The following is a 27794-nucleotide window of genomic DNA, read 5'->3' on the forward strand; positions in this document are numbered from 1 at the left end:
TTTCCTATAATGTATATTTAGCGAAACTTCTCTCTCCTGTAAGTTAGGTGGCTCTATATAATCCTCGTAATTTATTTTACACTCCACGCGGCTGTTTACTAGACGACCGTGAGAAGAGATACTCGTAGCGAAGAATGGCCTCCTCGCGACGGGATATATCTTCTCGATGCGAGATATATCTTCAATGACAATCGGGGATTAATATAATCGAACAAGGTGAATCATTATCCAACCGCGACAGAATTGAACGGACGCGCAGGATATCGCGTCGATTCTGGCGCGTCCCACAGATAGATACGGAGCAAGTGACAAGGTCTGCTGAGACGGTGGGCTACATACCCGCATCCCCTGCATTCTAGACATCGCCCTGAGCGGCCTTAGGGCCCTTAGGGTCCGCATTGTTTTGAAGGCTTGAATCCCGCCAGCGCCAACGAGCGACGCTACGAAGTTAATGAGCGATACCTGCGAGCGAGAAACGAGAGCGAATCACAGCAAGAGGTAGACAGACGGGGCGAGGGGATTACTTGATCAAGACTTTCCGACGAAAGCGTCACGGGGATGGCGGGATAAGGTCAGGTGGAAGAGAAAAGGGCGGGGGAGGAAAGAGAATACAAAGAGACAGACGGTCGAGATCGACGTGTCACTGCGTTCCTTCGACTCCTCGACGTATCGAGCTTTGGACATCTGTACAGAGACGCAATTCTAAATCTATTTAGATATATATATATATAAATAAATATATATATATATGTATAATATGTATATATACTCATATGTACATTATATTATATGACCTTCCCGTAAGTACCGCCATTTTCGAGGGCTCGTGTAAAAACGAGGAACGTACCGTCCGCTCAGTGCACTATCGGCGAACGTCACGAAGAATACTTCCGCGTGCTTTTACACGATCTTCTACGACATATCCGTTCCCCCGGAAGGGGTATTATCCCGGAATTCATGCAAAAATCATTTGGATGCAGTGTGAATATGTCGAGAGATTTGTCATCGAAAATCACATCACAACATAGCAGTAACGATCGAATCGTTACGAGACGTACGTGTGAAAGTCAAGGATTTCCGGAAGTTTCTTGACGCATCACATCGAGTTAGCCACGCGTGATACAACATTACACGTCGTCTGCTCCGAAAAGCGGGTCGTCATCGTTGAAATAATTTTAAGGACGCGTAGTGCGGTACTTACAGCAAGACTACGTTAATATGATACGACAGATATATAACGAAGGGGAGATAGAGGCGTAAAGAGATTCCAGGTATGGCACACGTAGCAGTTAACAGTAACCAGGAGATATACATGACTGTGTGTGCATATATATCGTCACATGTACGTAGGAAGATACATTTATATATATACACACACGCACTCAAAGACAGAGATAGATAGAACGACAAACAGCTCGGTAGGGATTATCGTTACACGAGCAAGTACTATCGGCTGCATCCTGAAACAGACGAAAAGGTTTGTCATACTTGCGATCGCGTCGCTTCACGCGAGCACCGTTCCCGTTTCAAACGGCGACGGTAGAAGGAGACGTTCAAATTAGATGTTCCCCAGTAAGCAAGAAACATTAAATCAATCTTTTGAAGTATTTACTTTTACGTCGGTCTTACAAATATTTTGACATATTTTATAAATGTTTTCAAACTATTACTTGATAATATAATGTTCCTAAATAGGAAAATTATAAGTATAGAAGTATTATTTTTAATGTTCGGTGAAATATTTATAAATTATATTTATTTACTTCAACTTGAGCGATTTAATCATCAGTTAGACGTTTGTACGATAATCAGCACGGTGCTCAACGTGTTAATATGTCGACTCGAAAGGAAAGAAAATTCACGGGCGATCCTCTCGGAGATCGTACGGCGGAATGTTCGCGGTGAAGCGTCGCGATGCGCTGTCTCAGTCCACAAGAAAGATCCTGATAAACATATCACATATTGTGCGCACAAACGCACATAACATCCACACGCGCGCACACGCACACACACATACGAGGAAGTTTTTACATTACACAGAAAGCATATATATATGTAATATATATGTATATTGTATATATAGATATATATATATGGTACTTTGCACAACGATCACTGTACCAAGAGACTCTTAGAAAAGGCGTACATAGGCGACTTTAGCTAGTACGACAATGACTCCAGTATCAGTGCGGACACCAAGTAGAGACGCCAGTGTATCTCTGCACATCGGTAAGCACACCATAGTACACCATAGTACACCATAGTAAGCTACACCCGCCGTAGCTGCTTTTTCCCATCTTTTCTTTTTGCACTTGCCATTTCGGATTATCGTTTTCCTTATTTTTTTCTTTCCTTTCCCTTGCACCCTTCTCTCTCATTTACCAGAACCGGTGTTTCAAAGCCGAAGCCTCGTACCGCGTCCAACGGATCGATATCGTGCTCTATCGAAATCATCGAGTCCACAGTGGATCGGAGCTGAGTCGAGGATAGTTCGCAGCTCGTTCCGAAAGACCGACGGCTGGCAGTTCGCCAAGCGCGAATCGCGCGTTAATGCTGTTAATTAATTATGCGTTAACGTCGCCCGCCGAGACATTAGCCGAATCTTTGATCTTATAAAGCGAGCTCGACTCGTCCCGACTCCGCTCCCCGGCTCATTGTCGCGACGGCACTACTTGCGAGGAAGAAAGAGAGACAGTCAGAGAAGAAGAGACGACTCATGCAAAACCGACAGTCCCTCGTCAATGGGGTCTGCTCGACAGAGAGAGAGAGAGAGAAAGAGAAAGATTGAACGTGCTTGATATCGATCGATCCGTTAGCTCCGTACGATCCATCGAACGTCGGTTGCGATAACGCAACATATCAGGCGGGTTTCTTTGCTTTTCTTGTTTGTTTGATTTTTTTTTATCGCTTAAGTCCTCGTCGTCGACCGATGACTTACTCTCATGCCCTCCCACCGCGAGACTGCTCGTAAAGGCCTCAAGGCCCTCAGTGTTCTCATGGAACGGAAGGCCGGGATGTCGGCTGCGCCAGCCCAGACAGCGCCCAAGTTGATCAGTGATAGCTAGTTTCATCAAACATTCATCAGACGAGACATGATTTGCGAGTCGGTTCTTACAATAATACGTGGCGATCGATTAAGAGAAATCCACTGGAAGCTATTCGACGCTCGGCTCCCACACCGCTTCGCACACGTCGGCTTTAGTCGTTCAGGCATGGACGGGGAGTTGAAAGAAAAACGGAAAAAAGGGGGACGAAATGAGGAACGAGAGAGGGATCTCCTTTCGCGCATGAGACTCGTCATACGTAACGTAAAGCGGAAAATAACGTCCGTGCCCCAGCCTTGTCAGTTTATTTAGATTGATCGATCGCTGCTGTTCGTCATATAAAATATATTTAATGTCGTGAATGAATATATTTTTAGTCGGAGCTCTTGAATTCTCCGTCGAGGCACGGACGCACGCGTTGTTCCGCAAGCGCGTGTATCGCGAATGACTTCAGGTTATCTTCTTGATCGATTGGCAGAACACGCGATCGATAAGATTGTCGCGGTGTCGTATTTACAGTCTGCGCGGATGTATACGAGACGCGGAGGCGACACAATGAACGACTGATTCGCGTACGAAGTCATTCGAGAACGAGAAGATCCTCTCGTTGTTTCATTATTTGTCAAGTGTGCAATCTCGAGCTTTCCTTTCATCGACATTTTGATTTTACATATTGAAATCGGTTTACCTTTTTTTTTCTGTATTTTTACTTTGCATCGACACTCCGCGATGAATGCGCCGCGTCAATTGCACACGTTGTACAAAATCAAACATTTCGAGTAAGTGGATATTGAAAGAAAGGAGAGAGAAAGAGAGATAAAGCGGAAGGCACTCGACTTACCATGACGATGATGAAGTCGAGCCAGCACCAGGCGTTCGTGAAATACTTCTTAAATCCTAGGGCCAGCCACTTGATCAACATCTCGAGGAAGAAGATCACAGTGAATATTCGGTCCATGTAATACAATATGTCCTGCAGGATAGGTCGTTGTTGGAGATGAACGTCTTCCAAGGCCTGCAAATCGTCCGGTCGATTATCGACTCGATTATCCTAGATCTCTGTTCGAGCGACGAGCGAAATGAGGTGTGATCTCACCAAGGCCAAGCTACTCAGAAGGATCATGGTGATGACGGCAGTCTCGAAGTACTTGTTCTCGATCAGCTGGAAGGTCTTTAATCTCAGGTTCGCCCAGCCCTGCCAAAACGGTGCGTCGTCGTCGCCGGCCAGGAATGGAAACTTCTTGTAGCAGTTTTCCGGACAACAATCGGAAGGATAATTCGGTTGGATCGGGTCATCGTCCGCCTGTATAATTTCACCGTCGAGCTCCTCCCCTTCCTCACCTTCGTCTTCCAAATCTGTATGCATGTAATTTTACATCTGTTAGTTTGAAGCGTTTGATCGTGGAGAGGCGTGTGATCATCTACTCTTTCTTTCTGATGCGTTATTATCGTTCGTCGGTCTTTCTTGGAAAGATGTTTCAAAAGTTCCACGAGGTTAAATAAAACATGACGTTTACCTTCTTCTTGTTCCAAGTCTTCCTTGCTCGCGTCTTTCTTCTCCTCACCGTTTAGCGAATCCATGCTGCCTTTATGACTCTCGTCCTTGAATGCCCGATTTTTGTGGCTGCCGTATGATTTGTTGCTGTGAGAAAGATAGAAACATTCTTAGTGATATCACCTAAGATGTACGAACGATTTAGGAAAAACTTGACGGACCTGATGGTATCATCCTCGTTCTGATTAATGTAATCGTTGTCTAGCCTATAATCGTGGTGGTTTATCGAATTCGCGATAACCTTCGTATTGTTCATGCACAGCTTGCCCTTCTTCAGCTTGTTCTTCAAATCTCCTTTGAAAAGGGAATTTAATTCGATATATTAATCAACCTATATAGTAACAACTTTATTCCGCGAGACCTGATCGATGAGCACCATGGACTATACGCATGAAAATCTGTATATATTTTTTTGAACGAAGGCAATATATTTTCTTCAATGTTTATATTAATCTTAAGAAAATAATTTCTCCGATTGTCTCACGTATCAAAACTTAGGCGTGAAAGTAACAGGATTATCGTCGCGGGATCTTTATAAATTCAGCGATTTTATAAAAAGCCTAGCCTCCATATAAAAGGGCAGAATTTATAAATATCTTGCGAAGGAACTCCATGGAACTATCTTTGGTAGTATAAAGATCGAAGGAAAAGAAAGGAAGTCCTCGTGGACGGTCTTATTCGTTTTTCCACGTGTTTGCCACGTCGTGTGACATCTCTGTCGGAGGGGTACGCTGGTCGTGCGAGAGAAGAGAATCGTTATCGAGATCAACGAATTAGAAAATTACAGTTTCGTTGTTTACGACACGCTTACCATGGATGGTGAACTCCATTCCATCGCCAATAGCAACTTCAAGCTGGTTGAGCTCTTTGGCGCTCTTCTTGTCTCTGTATGCGTCCAATTCTCCATCTGCAAGATCTAGGTCCCCATCGCGATCAATTCCATCTGCACAGTCATACAAAATCTCTAACCCGCCCTTATCAGGAAATTCGTATCGGAAAACAAACCGAAACGCACTGAAATGATAGAGAACGCCGTAGCCGGTAATATCATCTTTCTCTTTCTTCCACTTTCACTCTGTATGTACAATGGTCTTCTCACATACGAGTATGTACACGTACGTATTGTTTTCCGTCGCGTTTTCCCAACACATCGTAGGAACCAGAACAACAGATCACATCGTTCGCATGCAATCGTGTACGGTGTCACTTATGTTCGGTTAGGCACCGACGAGCCGGCGTCGGGAACGGTGCGTCAGCGATTTTCATCAGCGCCGTGATGTTTTACACGCGCGACACGTGCCGCATCATTATTCGTATCGTTATAAAAATCTCCGATGAATGAGGACGGATTCGATACATCGATTCCTGCTAGTTATATCACATCGTTACACGTGGGACAATCAAAATGATCTAGGTCGGCGATCAAAATCATCATATAAAGAGTTAAAGAGTTCCCCCTCTTCTGGATTATTACCGAAATAATTGTTTTGAGATGTACACAAGGACGAGACTGAAAATTACTCGAGGCTTAAAAAAAACGTGTTTCTATGTAGAAAAGAATGTAAAAAAAAATTTTACAAAATATTGTCAAAAGAGACGCAGCACGTATCGCAGCGAGTTCCTCGTGTACGTGTGTCTAATTCTAATGATAAATCCGCGTCCCATTGGACGACCAGCTCCATCATCGAAGTTACGTAATAGAATGCGTTCCCAAAATAAAATGCATAGCAACGTATAACGGCCAGGCGGCTAATCAGCGAAACAAAATTAAACTTGCGATTAACCCCACCGTAAACTGTCAATCCTTTTCCATTTTCGGAAAATTATTCTATCCTCTTTCGATGTTGCGAAATTAACGAATGGAAGATTATCGAATCGGGCTTGAAACCGAACCAATTTGAAGGAAATCAGAATTCCGATTATCTGCATCGAATTGTGCACGAAATTACATGTTAACGCAACACGTCGATCTCAACGAAGCAGAATAGCGAACTAAATAAAATTGAAGGAGTCTGCATAATAAATCGAATGTGCCAGTCGACATGTATACGCCCTCGTCGTATTACACACTAGCCGGCACCACCATCGTGTCGCGATAGTAAAATAAAAAGATTAAATCTCAACAATAAAACGAGAGGAGAAGAAGTGTCGAGTAGCAATTTCGAACGTCGCGGAGTAGGCGAACTTTTGCCCGCTTGCTGCTTCTGATCTCTCTGAATCGTACGTCGTCGTAGTTTCGCGCGATCCACTAAATACTAGTCGATCGCCGACTGGCACTGGCAAAACGTGTGAAGAAGTAGTGTAAAGCAAAACTGAAAAACAGTGCCACGAACTACACAGCGCACACAGCAAGCGATCTGATTGGATATAAACCTTCTTTCCAACTGTTGGACGGTCCCTCACCTGGCGCCTGATCGGATATCTGATTGGTGAATTTGGCTCGCATCAACTTAGCAATGTAAAGAACATTTCGCTTGATCCACTTAATGAAACGTGCTATTCGATCGATCGCCTCCGCGATCTTGTTGGTGTCGTTGTCCGCAGACGGGGCCGACAGATTCGACGAGCCGAAGTTGCTCAGCAACAGAGCTAAGAAGAGATTCAGCACCTGTTTTGTGACAAAGTAAGCCGCGATTAATCGATGTATAATATTGAGTAAATTAAAGAAGCAAATTAAATAAATATCTACTCGTATGTGTGACGAGAGAAGATTGCGCTTTCATACTTACGACCAAGTTACCGATGACGACGGTGGCCAGGAAGAATGGTATGCAAGAGACGTCGCCGACCAGCATGCAGTCCCACATAGACTCGATCCACTCTCCGCACAACACTCGGAACACGATCATGAAGGAATGCATGAAATCAGTGAAATTCCACCTGGGCATGTCACCGTCCGGGAATAGGTCGACGTTGTCCACGTAGTTCTTGCCGAATAGTTGCATGCCCATCACGGCAAAGATGAAGATGATGATGCACAACACAAACGTCAGGTTGCCCAACGCGCCCACAGTTCTGCCCATGATGGAGATCAGCAGATTCAACGTAGGCCATGACTTGGCTAGCTTGAACACTCTCAGCTGAAAGAGATTTCGTTGGTGAAGACGATAGCTCGTCGACCGGCGTAACGATAACAGCGAAATATACGATAGTTACCAATCTGAAGGATCGCAATACCGACAGGCCCTGCACGCCTTCCAGGCCCAGTTCCACGAGCGAGAGTACGACGATGATGAAGTCGAAGATGTTCCAGCCCTCTTGAAAATAAAACTTCGGGCTCATCGCTATCAGCTTCAGAGTCGCTTCGATACCGAATGTCGCCGTGAAGAACTAGAAATCGAATCGTCAGTTTTAGCTCTTCGTGTCATTTAGTTCTCAATATCGCAGACATATATATATATATATGTACGCATATGTATATTCACTTTGTCGGTAACGATACTCACGTAATTGCCAGTTTTGAGCACTCTCTCCATATCTTTGTCCATGTCGTGGTGATCCAATGCCATGAAGAGCGTATTGACGACGATGCAGAGTGTAATGAAGAGCTCTACGAACGGATCAAAGACCAACAAGGACACGTACTTTTGAAACTCGAGCCAGAGCCAACAGCAGTCCCAGACGCAAAATATGTCGATACAACGATACAATCCGGCCAATAACTTGTCCTTCATCGTAGGCCCTTCTTCATCGTCGTCTGTCGGAAAGTAATAGGTCGAAACTGTAACGCGCGTTAGTAATTTTGTCTGGCACCACTCTTTTTGGGGAAAGAGGTTTTTCTTTGGTCAGGCTCATTCTTCGAGATCACAGATTATATTACAAGCAGGCAGGCTGGCAGGCAGGAAGGCAAGCAGTCAAGCAGGCAGACAGGGGGCGAGGCGAAATTAAGAGAAGCGCACACATTCCGAGTAATGGATCGCGCAAATTTCAGTGGAGATAAATATGTAAAGCCACGCTGCGTAAAATACAGACATCGATCACATGGTATTTGTGACCCTGTAAATTTTAAGAGGAAAGGGAAGAACGTTCTTACGAATGTTTCATCTATGATCATTTATATTATGAAAAAATCGAGAAAGTGTTTATTTTAATTGTAAAAATATATACCTATCGTATTCATTTTTCGGTATGATAAACAGCGTAGCGCTCGATATATACTTTGTATGATGTGCGTATGTGTATTAAAAAAACTCGAGGAAGTCGGTGATTGCAAAGCGTGATAAAAGAAACAAGTACCATCGGCGCGACATAATATTATTTACAGTGATTTTATATTTCACATTTTACAGCTTTAACTCTTCCGCTGTTATAGAAATAGAACTGTTTGTTTTTTTGTTTACCTTCGAATCGCGACTCCATCGTATAATTATTATAATTATTTAAAAATATAAACTCCGACGGAGATGCAAATTTTACTTGAGATTTGCTCTTCAGAAGAAACGTTTCTGCGGCGGAAGGATTAAATGTTATGCATGAGCGATCAATTAATAGCTAAGTGCAAACGTAAACACGCGAAATTCTCTCCAGATGGAACACTCGACAATGAGATATAGTTAACAATACCTACACACACGGCTGTACATCTCTCGAACCAAGCATGTCCTCATTAGAAAAATCAAATGTGTATTCATTTTTCACGAGTGACGGTGATGAAATTCGCAGAGGTGAAAAGATGCAACTTGACGTGCAAAAACTTGTAGCGATGAAATCGTGGATCGTCGAGTATCCTTCGCGATGACTAACGACGTACTACGAGACATCCCTCTCTAATTCCGGAAAGTACGTAAGATCGTCGTACTGTGCACCAGAGGCAAAACACGAAAAGTGCCTTTCGACGCGGGTGATGCGGATGCAGAGATATCGAAGGACCAATCAAAATCGCTGCAGTTTCGTATCGGAAAAACAAAGGATAAACAGGATCTCTCTCAATCATCGACGAAAGAGAAAATATTCATTCAACATTCTTCATCTGTAAGATACAGATTTTATCGCAATGTCGCTCTTTTAGTTTTTACAAAGTAAACCGATCGATATGATAACTGAACAATATTATTGAATATTCGCAAATATAAAGACGTTTCGATAACTCAAACGTTCGTGAGTTTAACGCAAGTAATTACACTAAAGACACCAAAATATTGTTTTGAAAATATATCGACGATTGAGACAATTTGAAAAGAAAATCCAAGCATGAAGCGACCAGTATCGTGCAGCTGCGGCGAAGGTGGTAATCTGTGTCATGTCGTAGGGAACGGACAAACTCTGTTTCCCCAAAAATACTTTCGCAAACCGCCCTCGACGAAGGCCGCGATTGCGAATTCTGTCTCGTCGCATCACGCCGTTCAGCGAGCGACAATATCTCTTCTGTGCTTTACATTACTCGCCGTCTAGATCCACTCGTCCGGGTTGTGTACGACAGTGGCGAACGGTTTAAGAAACAGTGGCAGATCGGTCCATCGTGTATGTATCGTATCGCGTCGATTTACACACGTTTACACCATGCTCGTGAGTCGTGAAGCGGAAGTCCCGAAAAAGTAAACGAATACACCGCAGTGTGATCTCACATTGGCTGCGTCGGCATTTGAAAAAATTCAACAGAAAGAAACCTCCTTCGATCTAACTATGTACAAAAGGCGCGCAGCCCAATAATGTCCAGCGAGGTATACCAACGACGACGCAGGGAGACGCAGTGTATACCAGAGGTCTCAACGATAATGTACATCGAACACGACAGGATGCTTATCACACGATAAACCAGATAATATACACAACTGCGATAGGAACTAACAGAATCGAAGAAGAAAAAAAAAAGGAAAATAAAACGGCAGAAGAAGAAGTTGAGGTACTGCGAAATGCGAGGAAGGAGGGGGGGGGGTGTGGCACGTGGGACATTACCTCCTTGCTCCGGCGTCTGGCTCTGGCGACCGGCGGCTTGCTCGATGATGTCGTTCAGTACCATCACATCTATGGACGATACGACGGGACAGGTGAGCTCGTTTACTCGAGAGCTACCGTCGCGGTATATAATCAGTGGCGGGAAGTTTGCAACGCTGTTTGTTTTTGCAGTCGACACGGGGAAAGAATTAGTCTTAAATCAAGAATAGATAGTTCTCATGTGTAAGCAGGAATATTATAATTTTCTTCGAAGATTTTTAGTCTTGATTTGATTGAATTCGTATCGATGCGAGTATTACTTGAACTCAATTGAAGACTAGAAATTGTCTGAGAATATTATGACATTCTTGCTTACGTATGAGAATAATTTCAGAGAAACGTTCATCGAGGTAAAGTGCTTGCGATCTTTCCGCCACTGATTGCGCTCGCGATTAGCTCGCGATGGAACGATCGATCTCACCTCTCATGTCGACCACGGTGTGCTGCTGAGACGGCTCGATGAACGGATTGTCTTGTTGCTTGCTCTTGCCCATGGGATCCTCCAGGTCGGTTTCCTGCAAAGTTCCGTAAAAATTGCAAAAACGGCAAAAGTGATTTTTGCAGATCTCTCCGCGCACGAAATACTCTCTATCTGAAATCAGACTAGCTTCCCCACTGAACACTTAATACAGAACTAAATGAGACTTAAAGTAGAAATGAAATTACGACTCGGGCTCATCGTCGTATCGGCCGCTACTTACATGATGATAGAACTTCTGATTGCTGTCCGTAACATGGCCGTTTGCGGGTGTAGTCTGCTTGTTGTTCCGGTTCCTGAGTATCTGCTCTTGCTTGGTGATCGGCTTGCCGATGCTGTCGATGCCGCGGATGTTGCCGAACGCGAGGTCGGCGTGGGACGTGTAGGAAAGCCGCGAGGCGTGCGAGGTGTAGGATGAGTGGCGCGAGCCGAGGTTCGCCGCGTAATACACCGGCACGACGATCGTGCCGTTCTCCTCGGACATCGGCGTGACCGCGTTCGAGTCGTCGGCGTAGGGCAGGTGTTCTTGGGCGTCCAGGTACGTGGAGAGTACCAAGGGCTTCCGGTCGCCGCCCGGCGGGACGAATCGCCCGCGGCCGTTGCGTATCGTGAACTGGTGGCTGCCGCGGCTGCTGCGGCGTATATTGAACGGTGAGCCGGGTAGGCTCAGGCTCGCCTGAAATTACAACAGAGCGGACCACCGCTTTTCTCTCATTCCGTTCTCGACCCTCTCAGCGAAAAACGAGCGAAAGGGCGTCTCTCCCTCTTTCTTCCTCTCTCTATCTACCTCTCTTTCTCTCTCCCCCTCGCTCTTTCCTTCTCTTTCTCAGCGTGGCGACTCCCTCGGGACGATCATGACATTTACCCTCCCGCGTTTCACCGAGATCGATCGCGACCTACCGTAACGTTCGATGGCGATCGCTCGGAGTGTGTCACGGGCGCGGAAATTCGTTCGCGTCTCGAGTATGCCAAACAACGTGGAGGAACGACACGTCATCCCCCGTACACTTGTCTTCACGATATCTCCGGACTCATTCGCTTCGTTCGGATGAACTGACAAGGTCACGGAGGTGTTGGCTGAATGACAGCGAGTGTCTCTTCGTTACAAGCCGGCCTACGCGTTCCGTCCTTCCGTCCCGATTGCCTGCTTCGATCATCATCCACGATCGACAAAGCGGTATTAAACGCAGCCCGCCTGTCCGGTCGTCCTCCAAGCGTGCTGCGGTACTCAATTTCCCGAATGATACGCGTATCGATCGTAGTCTACTCTTGATGCGACTAATCGAAAGAAACGGAAACTGATCGGCGCGAAACGATCGACCATCGGCGATGATCACAAGGTCGTGTCGGGACGGAAATCCGTGAGGCGGAAAGGCGTGCGCGATGACGTGCGCGCACGATTACACGCGCGATTTAAGATGACAAGCAGCGTTCTCTGGACGACTGCGAGTCGTAACGCGCGGAGCATTGATGTATATGGCTTCGCCCCGTAGGATGACATTCGTGATATATTGTGTGATCGGGTCCTATGGTGCTATTTAGTACGTACGGTCGGTGCTGACAGACACACGTCGTGACACACGTACCTTCCGCAGACTTTCCTGGTAGGCATAAGTAAACTGGCCATTAGCGGCGCGAGGGACCTTAAGAAAAAAACAAGAAAAGATATCTCCTACCAAACGGCTCGTAACGTGGTCTAAATGTGTACACCAACGAGGCACTCGGAATGGGTAGTATCACATAAAAACACTTGCAGAAGCACACATATAACACAATCGTGGATGCGGAGACAGAGAGAACGGGAGAGGAAGAAACGAAGAAAACAGAACAGCTAAGGAGGTTGCACGAGAGAGTGCTCTTGGTCGCAATATTGTACGGGATCTAAGAAGAGAAGTTACGGATCTAGTGAGAACGCAGACACGAAAAGATCGGCGATTATACGCGGGCCAACGTGGCAAATCTTTATCTTCGGAGCCGTTTAAATTCAAATCGTCGCGTTGATCGGACGGAGTTTAACATAGCGGTTGGTATATATTTTTCTTTCTCTCGAGAAATCAATCGGAATTTTTCGGATAATCATCGTCCGTCCGTCGAAATGTCCGTTGAACGAGCAACTCGGGCCAATCGGGGGGGGGGGGGNACCGTTGCTCCGCGCGCATCTTCTCAAGCGTCTAGCGTGCGAGCAATACTCCCGATATTTCGTATCTCCGCCGAATACTAATCGCAGGGTGTACTTCTCCGCATGCATGGCTCCATAAAACAGGATTGAAACGTATGCGCCGTCGACACGGTCGAGGGATACACTGTTCCGCGCGTTACCACTTGCGCAAAATCGCAAGATCGAAGGCGGCGGGTAAATCGCTTCGGGATTTGTATTCATGTCGTAGCTAGAGCGAATGATCGATGGGAGGGAGACGGGTTCTATGCGTATAAAGCCATTTATCCAAGAGGGTCATGACATAACACGAGCAGTCGAGATACGCAGCGAGTCCCAGAAAACGTTTGCAGCGAGTAGCGGGGTTTTCTCACAGCGAATCTGCAATCGACCGTTTCCTCGTCGAGGTTCGCTCGACGATGCCGTGATTTATTATTTTTTGTGTGTTTCACGCGGACGTAGAAACATCCCCGTTGGCACGTTGACTGCCGTGCCGAGATTCCCACTTGATTAGTCCGATGCTCAAAGAAAATTTTAATCACCATCTATACACGTGGTAGACAGGTGCAATTTACGACACGTATATTCGTTAGCTCGTTTCATTAGCTCCCTATATATTTAATTTATTATACGCAATTGGTTAAATCATCATATGTATATTAACAAGATGGTATCATGGCGGCAGTCATTGGCGACCCTAACGGCGGTCAACGTGTCGACGAGGAGCAACGTCGATCTTCCTTGAAGATCGCAAGCCTGCCACGTCGGTGAACATTTTTTGGGACGTCCTATACATACGCCAAGCATGCTACAGAGCGGCGGATATTACGGGAAGGCTCGACTCGTCGCGGTTTTCTCCTTCGCCGTGCGTTAATAATAATAATAATAATAATAAACATTGTTGTATGGCTGAGGTATTGAAAAAGTATGTGCCAGGCGTTCGTTTCTGACTCCAATTTGATTGCGCCTGCGTTCACGTATTCCTAAACGCGGATTGATCAGCGTTTCGCTTCCTCTGGCTATACGATACCTGCGTACCAGCAGCACGTACATACAAGTGATTACCGAGTTCGCCTGATCGCCCATTCGATTTGCATTCGTGTGTTTTCGTTTGCGCACGTGCCGGGACTCGCTCGATTCGATCCCCTAATAACCCGACTCTCTCTGACGACTCTCTCTCTCTCTCTCCCTCTTTCTCCGTCAGCCCGGACGACTGGCGGACTGCGATAAATAGATAGATAGATAGGTAGATAGATAGATAGTTAATTCGAGAGTCCCACGTCATAACGGAAAAAAAGTCGGCGCCCGGACTTGGAAGCGACGCCCGGTGCCGTAATTTCGTCATGAATCGCAGTCGATCACCGACGAGTCGAGTCGAATCGAATTGCCTCGCATAAGTTGCTCTCGTAGGAGCGAGGTGTCGGGGGGATTGAGGTTGATAACAGGGCCAAACGTATTACATTACGTCGAAACGACGCGGAATGAAGGTCGGATCGTACATCTGCCAGCCGGATACTTACGGCGCTGACTTTTCGCACTTTATTGGCAGCGCTGTGGTTGTTGTTGATCTGCTTGTGCCTCTGATCGCTCATGGACTCGATCGAGCGTATGCTCATCTTCTCCTTGTTGTTGTCGTCGTTGCCCTTCTCCTGGCCGACGAACAGCTCGTAGCTGTGACACGAGAAGTCCGACGGCGACTTGACGATCTGATCCGCGGCGGCAGCCGCCGCGGCAGCGGCTTCCCGCGCCGCGGCCTGCGCCGCGAGCTTGTTCTCCTTCGCCAGCGCGGCTTCTTCGGCTTCCTGTCGACCCAGACGGAAGACGACACGTCAGTGCTTTCGATATTCTTCGGATAATTCCAATTTCGCGAGATTGTGCCGAGAAAAAAAAGCCGAATTAGCTGTTGTGTGACTCTATAATTGCGTAATTCTTTAAGACTCAAAACATTTTTTATCCGGAGACTTTTTGTATAAGTGCTATTTTCCTTTTAAAAGAAAGTTGTTCCTGAAAATTTGCCACGAGATCAGCAATCTCTTTTTTTTGCGTTGGCATTTGCTCCCGCCACACGCGAGATCGCGTTCGCTTACCCTCATGGCTTCCTCCTCAGCGGCTTCCTCCTCTTCAGCCTTCTTTTGCAACTCGTCGTACGACATCGCGACAATAGCGAGGATCAGATTGACGAGATAGAAGGATCCGAGGAAGATGATGACGATGAAGAAGAGCATGTGCCACGGTCCGGCCGATCTCAGCACCAGTTGATAAAGATTCTCCCAATAATCCTGAGTCATAAGACGAAAGGCGGAGAGCAATGCCCAACCGAAAGTGTCGAAGCTCGTGTAGCCGTAATTTGGATTATCGCCGTACCCTTGTAAACACGTGTAGCCGGGAAGGCACTGCCTACGTGCGGAAAACATCACGTTCAGCGTGAATTGGGCATTTCACAGAGACGCGCATTTTCCGCGAAGAACACTTCAATGTCAACATTATCTCTGAACGCGATTGATCGATCGTTATCGGTATTCGTCTGGGTTGATAGTATCATTGTGAGAAATGCAACGTGAGCAAATAATCTTCAACTTACCCTGCCCCCGATGAATTTCCGCATAAGGGCATATTTTTAGCCTCGTCCACGTACCAATTAGCTGTGTGGGAGAAACAACGACAATGCGCGATTTAACGATGTATTATCGGAAATTAATTTCAAGAGAAACTTCATTGTTCTCATTATTCCCGTGAAATTACCAGCTCGCGCGAAGCTCTTCGTTAACATTGGACTTTACATTCGAAAGTTTCATATTAATGATATATATATATATATATCGCCGAGCTGGCCAATTCTCGTGTTTTGAGGGTCTCTCTTTAAGCCGTTCAAAGAAAGCTACTTACTTTCGTTACTAACGAATCGCTCCCAATTCTCGTGTGTGAGATTACCCCAGGAGCCGTCCTCAGGAAAGTTCTTTATACACTTTTGCGTGAGGACCCCCATATAAATCTGAAGGCCCATCAGCGCAAAGACGGAGAGGGAGAACATCGTCAGGATTATCACATCGCGCAGGTTCTTCACGGATTCTATCACAGCGCCGACAATGGTTTTCAGACCTAGAAAACGAGAACAGAAGGACAGTAGACTCAGTGTGGGGCCCGCGACAACGGCAGCCGCTCGGAGAAACACCTTGTGTCGGTGTTGTCAATCGTGCGAAAGAGATGGCGGTTCGACCGAGGCAGGCGTGTCCGATGAAATGTAAGATGCGAGGTGAAAAGTCTGATGTCTCGGAAGAAAAGGTAACGTGATCTGGAGGATTCGGCAGGAGCGTCGCACGCAATGCACGCAATTTTGCGATGTGACATTTCGTCACGCACACCGGATATTCCGAAAGTAGATGGGAATAATTCTGAGCTTGGAAATAAAATAATCTGCATCGATCGAACTTTAGGAAGAATTTATCGATACGAGCAACTTCTTTCTCCTTCTATCCGCGTCTAAAAGAATTCGTGCATCGTGTTCGATAATTCGTTTCACATAACTGGGAGATAGAAGGAGGAGGAGATGGAGGAAGAAAGTAAAAACAGAGACAAATCGATCGGAAGGGGATCCTCGAAATAAACGAGGCGCTTGGAGGTATACCGGATGTGGCCAACAGGGACGACGGGGTGCGAAGTGCGACAGAGGAGGCTGCGTCGAGAGAGATGAAACTGTCGTAAACACGTGATGATACGGGAAAACGTGTGTACAACGACCGCGGCAAGTGTCTAGAAACCACTATTTGCATCTACGACCACTTCTATTCTCTAAGCATACCTGGTACAATAGCGACAGTCTTCAAGGCTCGGAGGACTCGAAATGTCCTGAGAGCGGCAAGGTTGCCTAGATCTATGCCCATCGTCACATAACTGCAATACACCCGAACATCACACACATTACAGTGATACGAAACGAAAAAGACAAAACTTTTAGAAAAAAGATCGGGGCAGGTAGTGGTAGTTACGCAAACGGTCAGAATACTCGCTACTTTTCCTATTGCCTACCAAAAGTCTGCACGAACTGCAATGTGTAATCGTATAAAGGTAGCTATTACTGCATGCACGATTCAACGTAACACGCCGTATACCGCTTGCCACGCGTTCCTACCGCATCTTCCTCGAGAATTCGCCGCGTTATTTCCAACGGTGAGGATACGTCGTCGCATCGAGCGCGATTCGAACGAATCCGCGGGATCGATCACACGCGGCTGTCAAATTATTTTCGGCGTTGCCATGTGGACCTTCTTCTCATCGACGGATCGTTTTATCGCTATCGAGGTATAATTACGATTTTAATAACGCGCTGTATTGTTCTAATGAGGAGATTTAATTGGATCGTCAGCGAGACGAGAGATCAAATCCGTAATCGGCTCCCGATATTGCTCGATTCGTGTTTGCGTCGCGAAAATAAGAGAAAGCGGGGCGATAATTTAAGATAAAATCTCGCGATTCGCAGCAATAGAAAATCGTTGGCACGCGACCGGCAATGTTACGATGCGCAGTCGAGTACTCGTTTACCGAGTGAAACGTATACACGTATCGGTCATCTATGAACAATTACTGAAGTATAATATATATATATATATATATGTACTAAACTACACAATTAGTCAACTGTTTCAATGGACTCGACGTAAAATTACTAATGTCTAAAGTCAACGTATTACGATGGCAATAAAGAGAGAACTCTCTGTCGAAGGTTACTAAGAGATAAAAGATAATAACTATCCCTATCTAGGTAAACTAATTCAAGTACCTAGAATAAGTACACCCCAGTCTGTGTAGTATGCGTGTATGCGCGTATGTGTCTCTGCGTGTGTAACGTGAGGCGTGATGGACGGAGAGAGATCGAATACAATTCGATGCTACGTAAGTCTTACGTTAGCATACTCAACGGATCTAGCGAAGAAGTCTACTGTCATAACTTGGAATGATCTAACTTGACACTAATTAGCGTTTTCTGGACAACGCTTCGTCGTTTCGTCGCATCGTCGCACGAAGGTCGCCGCAATCTTTATCATCGGATTTTGCCGTCGTCACGCGATTCGGTAACTTGTTCTTTTCTTTTTTTGTCTCTCTCTCTCTCTCTCTCTCTCTCTTTTTCTTTCTTTCTTATTTGTTCGTTAATTAGATCGATAGCTAACAGATCGTGAACTATCTGCTATGGAGGGAATTTGCGAGCGTGATAGTTCCTATCAATTATCGTAAATTTCGTCGGACGTTTCAACGTCTTGAAGTCTAAAACAAAGAAGAGCAAACTCTAGTCGAGTTAATCGGCCCGAGGTACAGTTTATAAGAACGTAAAGAAACGGCTACTTCCGGCTAGCACCCGCGGCATTTTCGCGACGATTCTCTCCTCTCTCTCTTTTTCTCGACACAACAACGACTTTTCCTTTCTCGCTCCATTTCTTGTCCTTTTCATACTCTACCGTGTATTCGCATCCGTCTATTCTTTTTCTTTTTCTCTGCGCTTCGCTCTCGCGCAATCCCTCTTTTGTTTTTCCTCCTTTCCTCTCTCCCTTTTAAGAAGAATAAGTTTTAACTACTCACGCTAAAGCTATAACTACGAAGTCGAGCCAATTCCATGCATCTCTAAGATAGGTAAAAGGCTGCAGAATGAAACCCCTCGCCATCACCTTAACGGCGGACTCAAATGTGTAGATGCCCGTAAATATCACTCTGAAAACAACAAACACACCAACTCAGCTCCTTAAGTGCTATTTCAGTCGTGATTTTCTACCGTCTAGCGCGAAAGGGACGCTTTCTCGTGTAGAAATGTGATCACAATCATCTCGCTGCAATTATCGCTACTAACTCACAATTATTGCATCCAACTGTCGCGTTGCGACGGACACGCTATTTTCTCTTCCGTGTTTGTGATCTCTGAAATCTTCGCGAATGTAAAATAAAAGATGCAGTCCGAGTCTGTCGGTGAATTTGGAAACGCTTGAGCGAAAGATTCCGCATTGAACAGCACCGCAGTGATCACTTTCGCCAACGAGACCAACCGCGTCCCAAATTCGGTGATAATCCCCGCCCAACTATCGACATCTAGTTAATATTGCGTATTTGTGTGTACAGAAATTCAACTACGAATACCTTCGTATCAAGCACACGGCGCACGAACGAGTTATTCTCATCGGTTTAACAATGTGAATTAATGAAAATGCTCCATCGCGTCTGATTGTTTTGTATTTGCGCATGTGCACGTTATTACAGAGACAGAAACGCACACATGATAAAATATAAAGCAGGGAAAATCAAGTTCCCGATGCACACCGTCGTATAAATTTCGTATTAATAGGACAATTAAGTGCGCGATTAATTATTGTAAAATAGTCAATATTAACTCACGCGGTAATATCGCCCGTTTTAAACATTTACGCGACGTTCATTTATTTTGCTCGTTTCGAAGCGCGCGCGAATTATATTTAGTAATATAATACGCGAATACGGTCGTTCGTCCGATTGACTTCCACAGGATTTTTCTTCCCTCGTGAAAACCCCAGAACTCTCTCGCGTCGATCGCGAGTCCGTAATTTTTTATACTACAACACATTGAATCGTTCGCGCGATCTGCCAAGTCGCCTAGTGCTACCTCTAGAGAGACTAGTACAAAACTTACCAACGGAATACAATTTATCACAGTCTCTACTCATATATTAGAGCTATAACACGTAGAATATTACTTAAAGTATCTATTTTTCACAACATATGATCGCCGTAAGCCTTCGATGAGTTTTCTTCCCTTTTTCTTTTTAAATCGAGCGACGTAATTGAGAGTCTCCGCAGACTCCTTCGAGACACGAAGGAATGCGTAATTGGCGATACAAACAACCGCATCTCCAGCTTAGGCTCGTTGGCACGCTAAACTACGCAGATTTACAGTCACTTAAGGGCAAGCTTAAGTGTGTATCGTCGCCTAGAACCCTCGTATATCTCACAGAGATACGACATTTTCAACCGTGTTCGTCGATCCGTCGTGTCGATCGAGTGCGCAAAGTCGACGATAAGATTTGTTCACCGAGAGTTTCTTCTTCTTCGAGTATCAAACACTTCGAATCGCTCGGTCCTCGAATTGTCCGAGAGGACAGGCAAATAGAAACGTGACTATTCCAATTCGAAATTTTGCATCTATATTAACACTGCGAATTCCGTCAAATTTGAAGAACTAGTGGATAATTATATTATTTATTTAATACTTATCGTACATACTTTATCTAAGTTAAGTAAACTGCATAATTAACGCATTGCTTATTGAAAACAAGAATAGACTAAATTCGGACAGAATAGAAAGAATTAATCGAATATTAAATAATCTCAAAATAAGTGCTGCTTCTCTTTCAGCCAAATCGTGAAGAAAACGTAACATTTGCAATACCAAACTAGGACAATAACCTGTGTGTATAGTTTTATATCTCGAAATCCTTCAATAATTCTTCAAGTTCGATGGAATTTGCACAGGATAAATGTAGAAGACAAATTTCGATTCGGTAAAACGTGCAATTATAGCACCGTTAAAGTATCTATTTAACAATAGCCGCGACTGACTTTGTGGCAGCTGGTTGCTTAAATATTTGTTAAATCTCAAAAGGTCGATAATATCAACACAGCCCCGTAAAATATCTGATATGTTTAAGCGTCTCGATATATCTCGCGTATGTTCACATATTCTATCCGTATGCATATACATACAATTATTCGACGACGACGAGGCCTTTTAATCCGATTTTCTCTCATTTTTGATAAGTAGCGCAATAGAGCGCGGCTGAAATTTCGCTCACTCCTAAATATTCTCCACGAGACCGGCATTCTGCCTCCCGGCAGAGCCGCAAATGAGAAAACGAGTAACATCGATAGCACATTATATAAGGGTACTTACTCGGTGGACTCGATGGTGGGCGTGGTGGGCATGATCATGAGTATACAGTTAACCAATATCGTGGTGATGATGAAGAGGGAAAAGAGCGGGTGAACCAATATGTAAATGGCCACACGTCGTATAGGGTTGAACGGGTCGAGGATCCACATCGCGTTCGTCGCTGAGAACCTGAATATGTCCTTTCCCTTGCTAATGACGACGAAGGTCTGCGAACAGATACAACGGTGTACACGGTCAAACGCTTGCCGCGTCTGAAAAATAAAATGACAACAGAGATGGAAATCGGTTTTGCGCGAAACGCAGGATCTTTCCCGTCACTTTTCGCCGAGGCGAAACGCTCCACCCCCGTTGAATCGCGTCGTTGAGCCACGTTTTGCAGACTCGACTGAGGATTCAAGGAGCGTGCGGGAATCTTCCTCGTAGATCGCATTGTGCTCCGCTGATCGGCAGACGTACAAACAGACAGACGGACTGTATTCGCGCCGTTACAGCTGTAAGAGAGTTACACAAAGGCAATTACACGGCGCTCGACGGAAAGTTGGAAAATAGCCGCACAGAGGCAGCGCGGGTGGGCGCCGCCGCTGCTTTGTTAGGGAAGGCCAATTCGTCGGGCAATATTCTGCGTCTCGCGGAAAACTCGACTCTCCCCCTAAGAGAGCCGAACTAATTGGTTGAACAATTAAGCGCCGATGCCGATACCCTTTGATTGTGGTAGTAGCTATCGATATCCTCGAGAGGTGTGGAGGCCAACTCGGGTGGAAATTCGTTGTGCAGTCGGACCGGGAGCGGCCCTCCCTGCTCGAACATCTGGTCCGGCTGAGGACCTTCGTCCTCGTCCTCGTCGTCATACCGTACCTGCGAACGAGATCCTCGTAAGATTAACTTTCGATTCCGCGGCGTTTTTCATTGCTTTCCTCTCATTTATCCTCTCGTGTTATCGGCGACGATTATTTGTTCGATGACACGCTCGGTTCCTCACGGAGAGAGAGAGATAGTATTATATACCATACGCGTGCATACGTCTTCGCGAGGAACGCGAGAGACGCATCGTTCGTCTCGGACGTCTTCTGATTCGATCGAGAAAAGCACGTTTCCGTGACGTTTCTGTCGTCGAAGCGAGCCTGTCCGAGACGTGCGTCGCGCGCGACGCCGAAGAAACCGAAGGATCGGCTTCGCGCGCTCACAATTCTGTAAAACTCATTCTCTCGATGCGTCCGTTGTGCCTTTCTCCGCACGTTGGAGAGCCGTGTCTCGCATGGAAGATCAAATTGGGCCATCGTACATATCGCACACTTCGTATTCGGGCACGAAGAGCGAAAATAATCGAGCGATCGATCGTGATAAATATTTCCAAGAGAGGCTTTCTCCTCTTTTCTCTCTCTCTCTCTCTCTTTGTTCATCGCAAACCGCGCGAGAGATTGGCGAGGGACGCGCTCGGCACCGAGATGCATATTTACCAAGTCGCAGGATGTACGAGCGCGTTCGCGAAACAGCCGTGAGCGTAAACTTGATCACGCAGAAGGTTGAAAACCACACGGCAATCCCGCGGCTGAGACTCCCTCTTTCTCGCAACGTTGGGACGCGAGGGTGAAATATTTAATTCGGCCGCATGAAATATTGCGGCTGAAATCGCCTCTTTGGAAATATTCATCCGCGTGCTTTTCCAGCCGCCACCAATAGTTATTCATAACCCGCTTCTAGACGACGAGCTCTACCGCGACCTTTGCCACTGCATCGTGCGTCGCGATGAACCAAGTTGCCGAGCTCGGCCGGCACTTCGACCGCGAGTTCGAGTGTGAGGATAGTACAATAAACGCGAAACCCGCCACGTGTTCGATCGCGCACCCACTCCGAGAGATAGTTCTCGCATCTCTCTCGCGGGAATAGGATCTCCGTGAACGGCCCCGCGGAAAGCTGCACGCGATCGCTGATAAATCCCGGGGAATTTAGAGTACTTGTAACACGATGAGCACAGCAAACCGGAAGCTGAACCAAACCAGACGGAGCCAATCAGAAATCAGGTATACGATGTTCAGATTCTTGTTGTAGGTATTCTGTGGGAACGTTTATTATTGCGCGGGACGTGCCGATAAATAAATTCGAGAGAAACTGCGAGAAAACAAAGAGACGAATGACAAATACCGAGAAAAGTAAACAAACGCTTGGACGAACGTTCGCAAAATTCGATTAACGTTAACACCGCGCGTCGATAAGATAAATCGCGCGTATAGAAATCGCTCGTACAAGTACAGAGCGAAACAAACATTGCGTCGATGTTAAAGAGGAAAAACATGAGATTACTCGATCGATGACGCAATCGTTATCGCGACGATAACGAGCGGAGCTCGGAAGTTCGCGCGATACTTCGCAGAATCGACGTGGCCGCGCGCGCGTACGATAGCGAAATGTACGGTCGGTGCTAAAAGCGGGTCGTGAACACATACGAACCTGAAGAAGGTCCACGCGATCAGCTCGACTTTGGCCCCTCCTACGGCTCGAAAACTCTGGCGAGTCGTAATTAGGAAAAAAAAAAAGGATGCTATTCCTATTTCTCTTTCTCTCTACGTCCGACTCGAGTCTGATGCTAATAGAGTTTGCCTAACACTAGACACTAGTACAGCTTTATCCTAAGTCTCTCGCAACGAGAGATCCGCCGTGGCGGAGCACAGCGAATCCTAGTGATCCTCGGCTAAGGGCAAATCTTCCGGTCCGTCGTCGCGCGCAATTTCACGTAAGGGCACGCGAACTCGCATGGCGAATTCGAGAGTATAATTTTAAAGTTTCCGGAAAGGTTTGTTTTTTCCCCATTTTTTCCCGCGAATTTCTTCGGTTTCTTTCGCAAAGATACAAAAGTCCATTTAGAAAAATTCACTTTACTTTTTCCCTTAAAGAAAGCAAGAAGCCAAAAATATCTGTGGAAAAGTTGAGAAAAAAATGTTTCTCTTCCGAAACTTTGAAATTATACTCGAGAGTCTCTCATCGACGGGCACGAAAGGGCGTCCCGTGTGTGTTTGCGTTTCTCCATCGTTTCGACATAATCTACACACTGAGAGAAAAAATATTTAAGGAATAAATAATTCTTCGTGGTGGCTACTAATAACACATTTACTTGTACTGATATTCATATTTTTTATATCGTGAAAAACAACTTTTTAAATCTGCAGTTTTTCATGAGAGCAATTGTTTGTTCCATTAAAAAATAAAAGTAGTTGGAGATTTAAGTAAATACGTTACTAGTGCCCGCCGAATAAATCCTTTTTATTATTTAGATATTTTTCCCTCGGTGTGTCGGACGTGCGTTCGCGCCCGAGACGCATCCTCGCACTCATGACCGGTGCGCTTACGCAAATTTATATTCGAGCGCTCAGCGCAACTTTGTGTTCCGAACGAATCGTCGACGGTACGTTCGCGTGTCGGTAACCGTGAAGACCGCGCGGAGTTTCGTAAATAAGTGCGTAAGTAAGTGATATAAGAAGCGAGATCCATTTAATCGATACTTCCGACACGCGCTCAAGTATCTTAATTGGAGCTCCAGTCCCGGGAAAAACACTACTACGTATCGGAACTTATGCGAGTGTCCTAGTAAAGGTATCTATGCTAAGAAACGTGTACGATCTAGATGACTAGGTCTAAAAGTCTGCGCAAGCCAAGTGCTCTCGCCGAGAGCTGCTCTCTGCGCGTAGACTCTTGCGGAGCGTGCTCGTGCGTGCCGAAAGTCTTTTCCCGCCTCGTTGATCGAGTCTCCAAGGGGAAACATTCTCCGAGTGCTGCTGCCGACAGCGCTACGGTGAATCGCCCGGGCATTTTCACGACGGAAAATGCGGTGAACCCTCAAGAATCCGCAAGATTAAGCTAGCCCACGCTAAAACCGAACTTGCGGCCGCGCTGCTCTTGACTCTCCGCCGAGAACGAGTCGGCTGTTCGGAGCCGTGTTCCGACCCGAGTGTTTTATCGATTCGACCACGAGGCGGAAGGCGTACAAGCATAGTGCGCGAGAAACGCGGGGAATCGCGAATTCAACGTGGCGATTCGCGCGCCGGGAGAAGAGGAGGACCTCACGCGCGTTGATTAAGGAGATTGTAAGGCTGAGTGTCACATCGAAGGGACATTAATTTAGTATTTATGAGGCAACATTACGTTCCTATACTTTTATTTCATTAAATAACGAATGTTCATTTGAAACGAAGTTGAGGTAAACATATATACACGATATTGCAAGCACTAATGTATTATCATATTTTTATATAGATTTCGATGATATTAAAAATAGAAATTGAAAATAACACGCTAGTCTCTCTTAAGGAATACGTAATCATAAATATCGAGTTGAGTTGCAAATACCTCAGTTTTTGAATGGTCAATCTTTTTCTAATTGTACAGGCAGTTAATTAGTTAATAAGTAATATTTCAGTGTACACTACGTGTAAGTTTCATCGAATTCTCATCAGGTTCGCCGGGCCCGAGACGAAGGACGAAGTCCGCTTACGATCGTAAATACGCGCGGAGCCTCTCTCTCGTCTCTCGGGGCGAGTACAACTTCCTGTCATTGCTTGACCGAACCGTGAATCAATACGGTATCGCGCGTCGTCCTCGCGATTGCGTGCCGCGGCTCGCGTACTTTGCTCGCTCGTCGAAGCAGCTGCGACGGTGCGCGCGCGCTGCATTCGCACAGAGATACCAAAAAGAAAGAGAAATCAGAAAGAAAGGCGAAAAAAGATTAAGTCGACGCAAGCGTTACATGTACAGCATACGATCTATGTGAAGCGTTTACCAGGCGGCCACGACCTCCGCTCGCGAAATATTCGTGTCGTCGCTATCGCCACCTCGTAAGCGATCCCCGACGACCGGATTTTCCAAGGGCGGGACGTTTATCCTGCTTCGTTCCGCTGCAACGTGCGTTTCGTTAGAGAAAACGAAAGAAACGCGAGAATTCAGCGCGAGTGCGGCCTTGGAAGTCGGGTCGTGATTATAGCGTCTACCTCTCGTGAGCATCGCGCAATCGCGTTTGGGATCAACCATAACGCATCCGACCTGCGATTCGAACTCGCCTTTCGCGAAAGCACATTTAGAGTCCTGGTGTTTCGCGCGGCGAGGAGGCGCGTTTTCGGTATGTATCGCCACCGTGGAATTCCCTTTCGACGGGATCGAGCTCTCGACTGTCATTGGTGCGCGCCAATCCTCCGGTTGACCCCAAACGCACCTCCGCGACACCGAGAGGGCCGACGAAATATCTCGCGGGGGAAGCCGCGCGTTAGTTAAAAAGAAGCGCAAGCACAGCTCGCTTTTACCGTAAGACGTCAAGACACTTGCCAAGGAGCGTGTGTGTGTGTGTGTATGTGTGTGTTGCAAAATAACCAAGAGGGCAACGTACATATATATATATATGTATATTTTTATAGAGAAAGCACGCTGCTTTTTGTATCGCGTGCCAACTATCGTGAGACCTAATTACCTTTCGGCCGCGATGTAATATTCAAGGAGGGGGGGAGGAGAAAGACGCGATTAATCGCGATCGCGATAAGAAAGACGCATCCGACGTCGACATCCGCGAGGAGCCCGCGACATTGAGATATCAGCGGAGAGGGACGAGCGGCACGCGCGCTCACCGAGAATAGTTACCGAATTAATTAATCAAAACATTTCGAATTCAATGCCTCGCGGATTAAACTTGCACATCTTCGGCGGCTGGTCGATATATCGATTCGGAATGATGACGCTCGGAATCGATGCACACCGTGGCGCACAGAGAGGAAAGAACAGCCAGGGATTGAAACCTTCGTGGCTGTAAAAAAAAAAGGTAAAGAGAGACACGCGAATTCTCTTTGAGGAAGCGGCGCCATTTGAGGGAAAAAAGGAAATATCGGTATTGAGAGCCACAATTGCAATCGGAAAAATCGATGTCTGCGTCGGATTCGTCGCGTTCGGACGATTTATCGGCGAAAATGGCGACGGACAGTCTGCGCGTTATAGTTCCGACACGCGTGCAGTTTTATTTCGCGTTTCCAGGAGAGAACGGAGAGCCCATAAAATCCTCCGCCGGTTTTGCAGAGATAGTGAGATATTTTTTCCATGCCGCCGCAAACGAGATAAATCTTATCAAGCGACGGGAAAAACAGCGCGGAAAGTTCGATTTCGCGAAATTCCCGCGTGGAAATACAAAAATCCCCGAACGTTCCTCCGAAGATGCGAGGAATCGTGTGATTAAAAAAAGAAAAGTATCGATCGTTCACCGGCCGACCGAAGAGCCGGTGAGTGACTCACTTTTTCGTTTTCAATCCTTCAGCAAAATGTAAGCAAGTAATCGTGTCGTACGTGTGTGTATGGTGTGTCGGGCAGTGATTGACGCGTGTCTAAAATCGACTGATCGGCCAAATGCTGCCGAGTGAGAAAGAAAATCGTGAAATCGTGTGCGTGTCCACTTGTGCGTGTGTGTTCACAGTGTGCGTGCGTGCGTGTGTGTATGTGTTTGCATGTGTCTGTGTATATGTATGCGTGTACGTATGTATGTATGCACGCCAGCGTATACGTGACCCGCACGTGTGCGTGTGTAGTATTATATATATATGTTAGTAAGGTAGAAGTCGGATGAGATAGAGAGCAGTATTACTTAGCGTGACGTAACGTCTTACTTCTTTTTTCTTTTTCTTCCGTCCAAAACCTCCCTGAAATTGGAGAAATGGAGAAACAGTCGTTACACACAGAGATACAGAGATCACGAAAGGGGG

The 27794-nt window shown here is 46.1% G+C and overlaps 1 protein-coding gene across 9 annotated transcripts in view; it reads right to left on the bottom strand.

Moving 5' to 3' along the window:
- LOC106743428 (sodium channel protein para) overlaps positions 1-27794 on the bottom strand; it is a 58713-nt gene that overhangs the window by 13936 nt on the left and 16983 nt on the right. The window contains exons 5-27 of one of the 9 annotated variants that reach the window (XM_014617252.1): positions 27699-27731; positions 21769-21924; positions 21070-21275; positions 18738-18866; positions 16966-17057; positions 16053-16265; positions 15748-15808; positions 15254-15563; positions 14687-14968; positions 12598-12654; positions 11235-11687; positions 10955-11048; positions 10495-10563; positions 8046-8320; positions 7756-7929; positions 7329-7679; positions 7003-7207; positions 5411-5542; positions 4761-4893; positions 4562-4686; positions 4141-4400; positions 3886-4059; positions 340-462 (exon numbers count right to left, since the gene is read on the bottom strand). In XM_014617252.1, coding sequence (XP_014472738.1) covers positions 340-462; positions 3886-4059; positions 4141-4400; positions 4562-4686; positions 4761-4893; positions 5411-5542; positions 7003-7207; positions 7329-7679; positions 7756-7929; positions 8046-8320; positions 10495-10563; positions 10955-11048; positions 11235-11687; positions 12598-12654; positions 14687-14968; positions 15254-15563; positions 15748-15808; positions 16053-16265; positions 16966-17057; positions 18738-18866; positions 21070-21275; positions 21769-21924; positions 27699-27731 — 4107 coding nt within the window. Of the gene's footprint in view, positions 1-339; positions 463-2938; positions 3062-3885; positions 4060-4140; positions 4401-4561; positions 4687-4760; positions 4894-5410; positions 5543-6972; positions 7208-7328; positions 7680-7755; positions 7930-8045; positions 8321-10494; positions 10564-10954; positions 11049-11234; positions 11688-12597; positions 12655-14686; positions 14969-15253; positions 15564-15747; positions 15809-16052; positions 16266-16965; positions 17058-18737; positions 18867-21069; positions 21276-21768; positions 21925-27698; positions 27732-27794 lie in introns of all 9 variants that reach the window. The other 8 variants (XM_014617253.1, XM_014617254.1, XM_014617256.1 and 5 more) reach the window with 8 other exon arrangements.

This window comes from Dinoponera quadriceps, unplaced genomic scaffold (assembly GCF_001313825.1).
Source record: "Dinoponera quadriceps isolate SergipeBrazil2010 unplaced genomic scaffold, ASM131382v1 scaffold1069, whole genome shotgun sequence".
In the NCBI taxonomy this organism is placed as follows: Eukaryota; Metazoa; Arthropoda; class Insecta; order Hymenoptera; family Formicidae; genus Dinoponera; species Dinoponera quadriceps.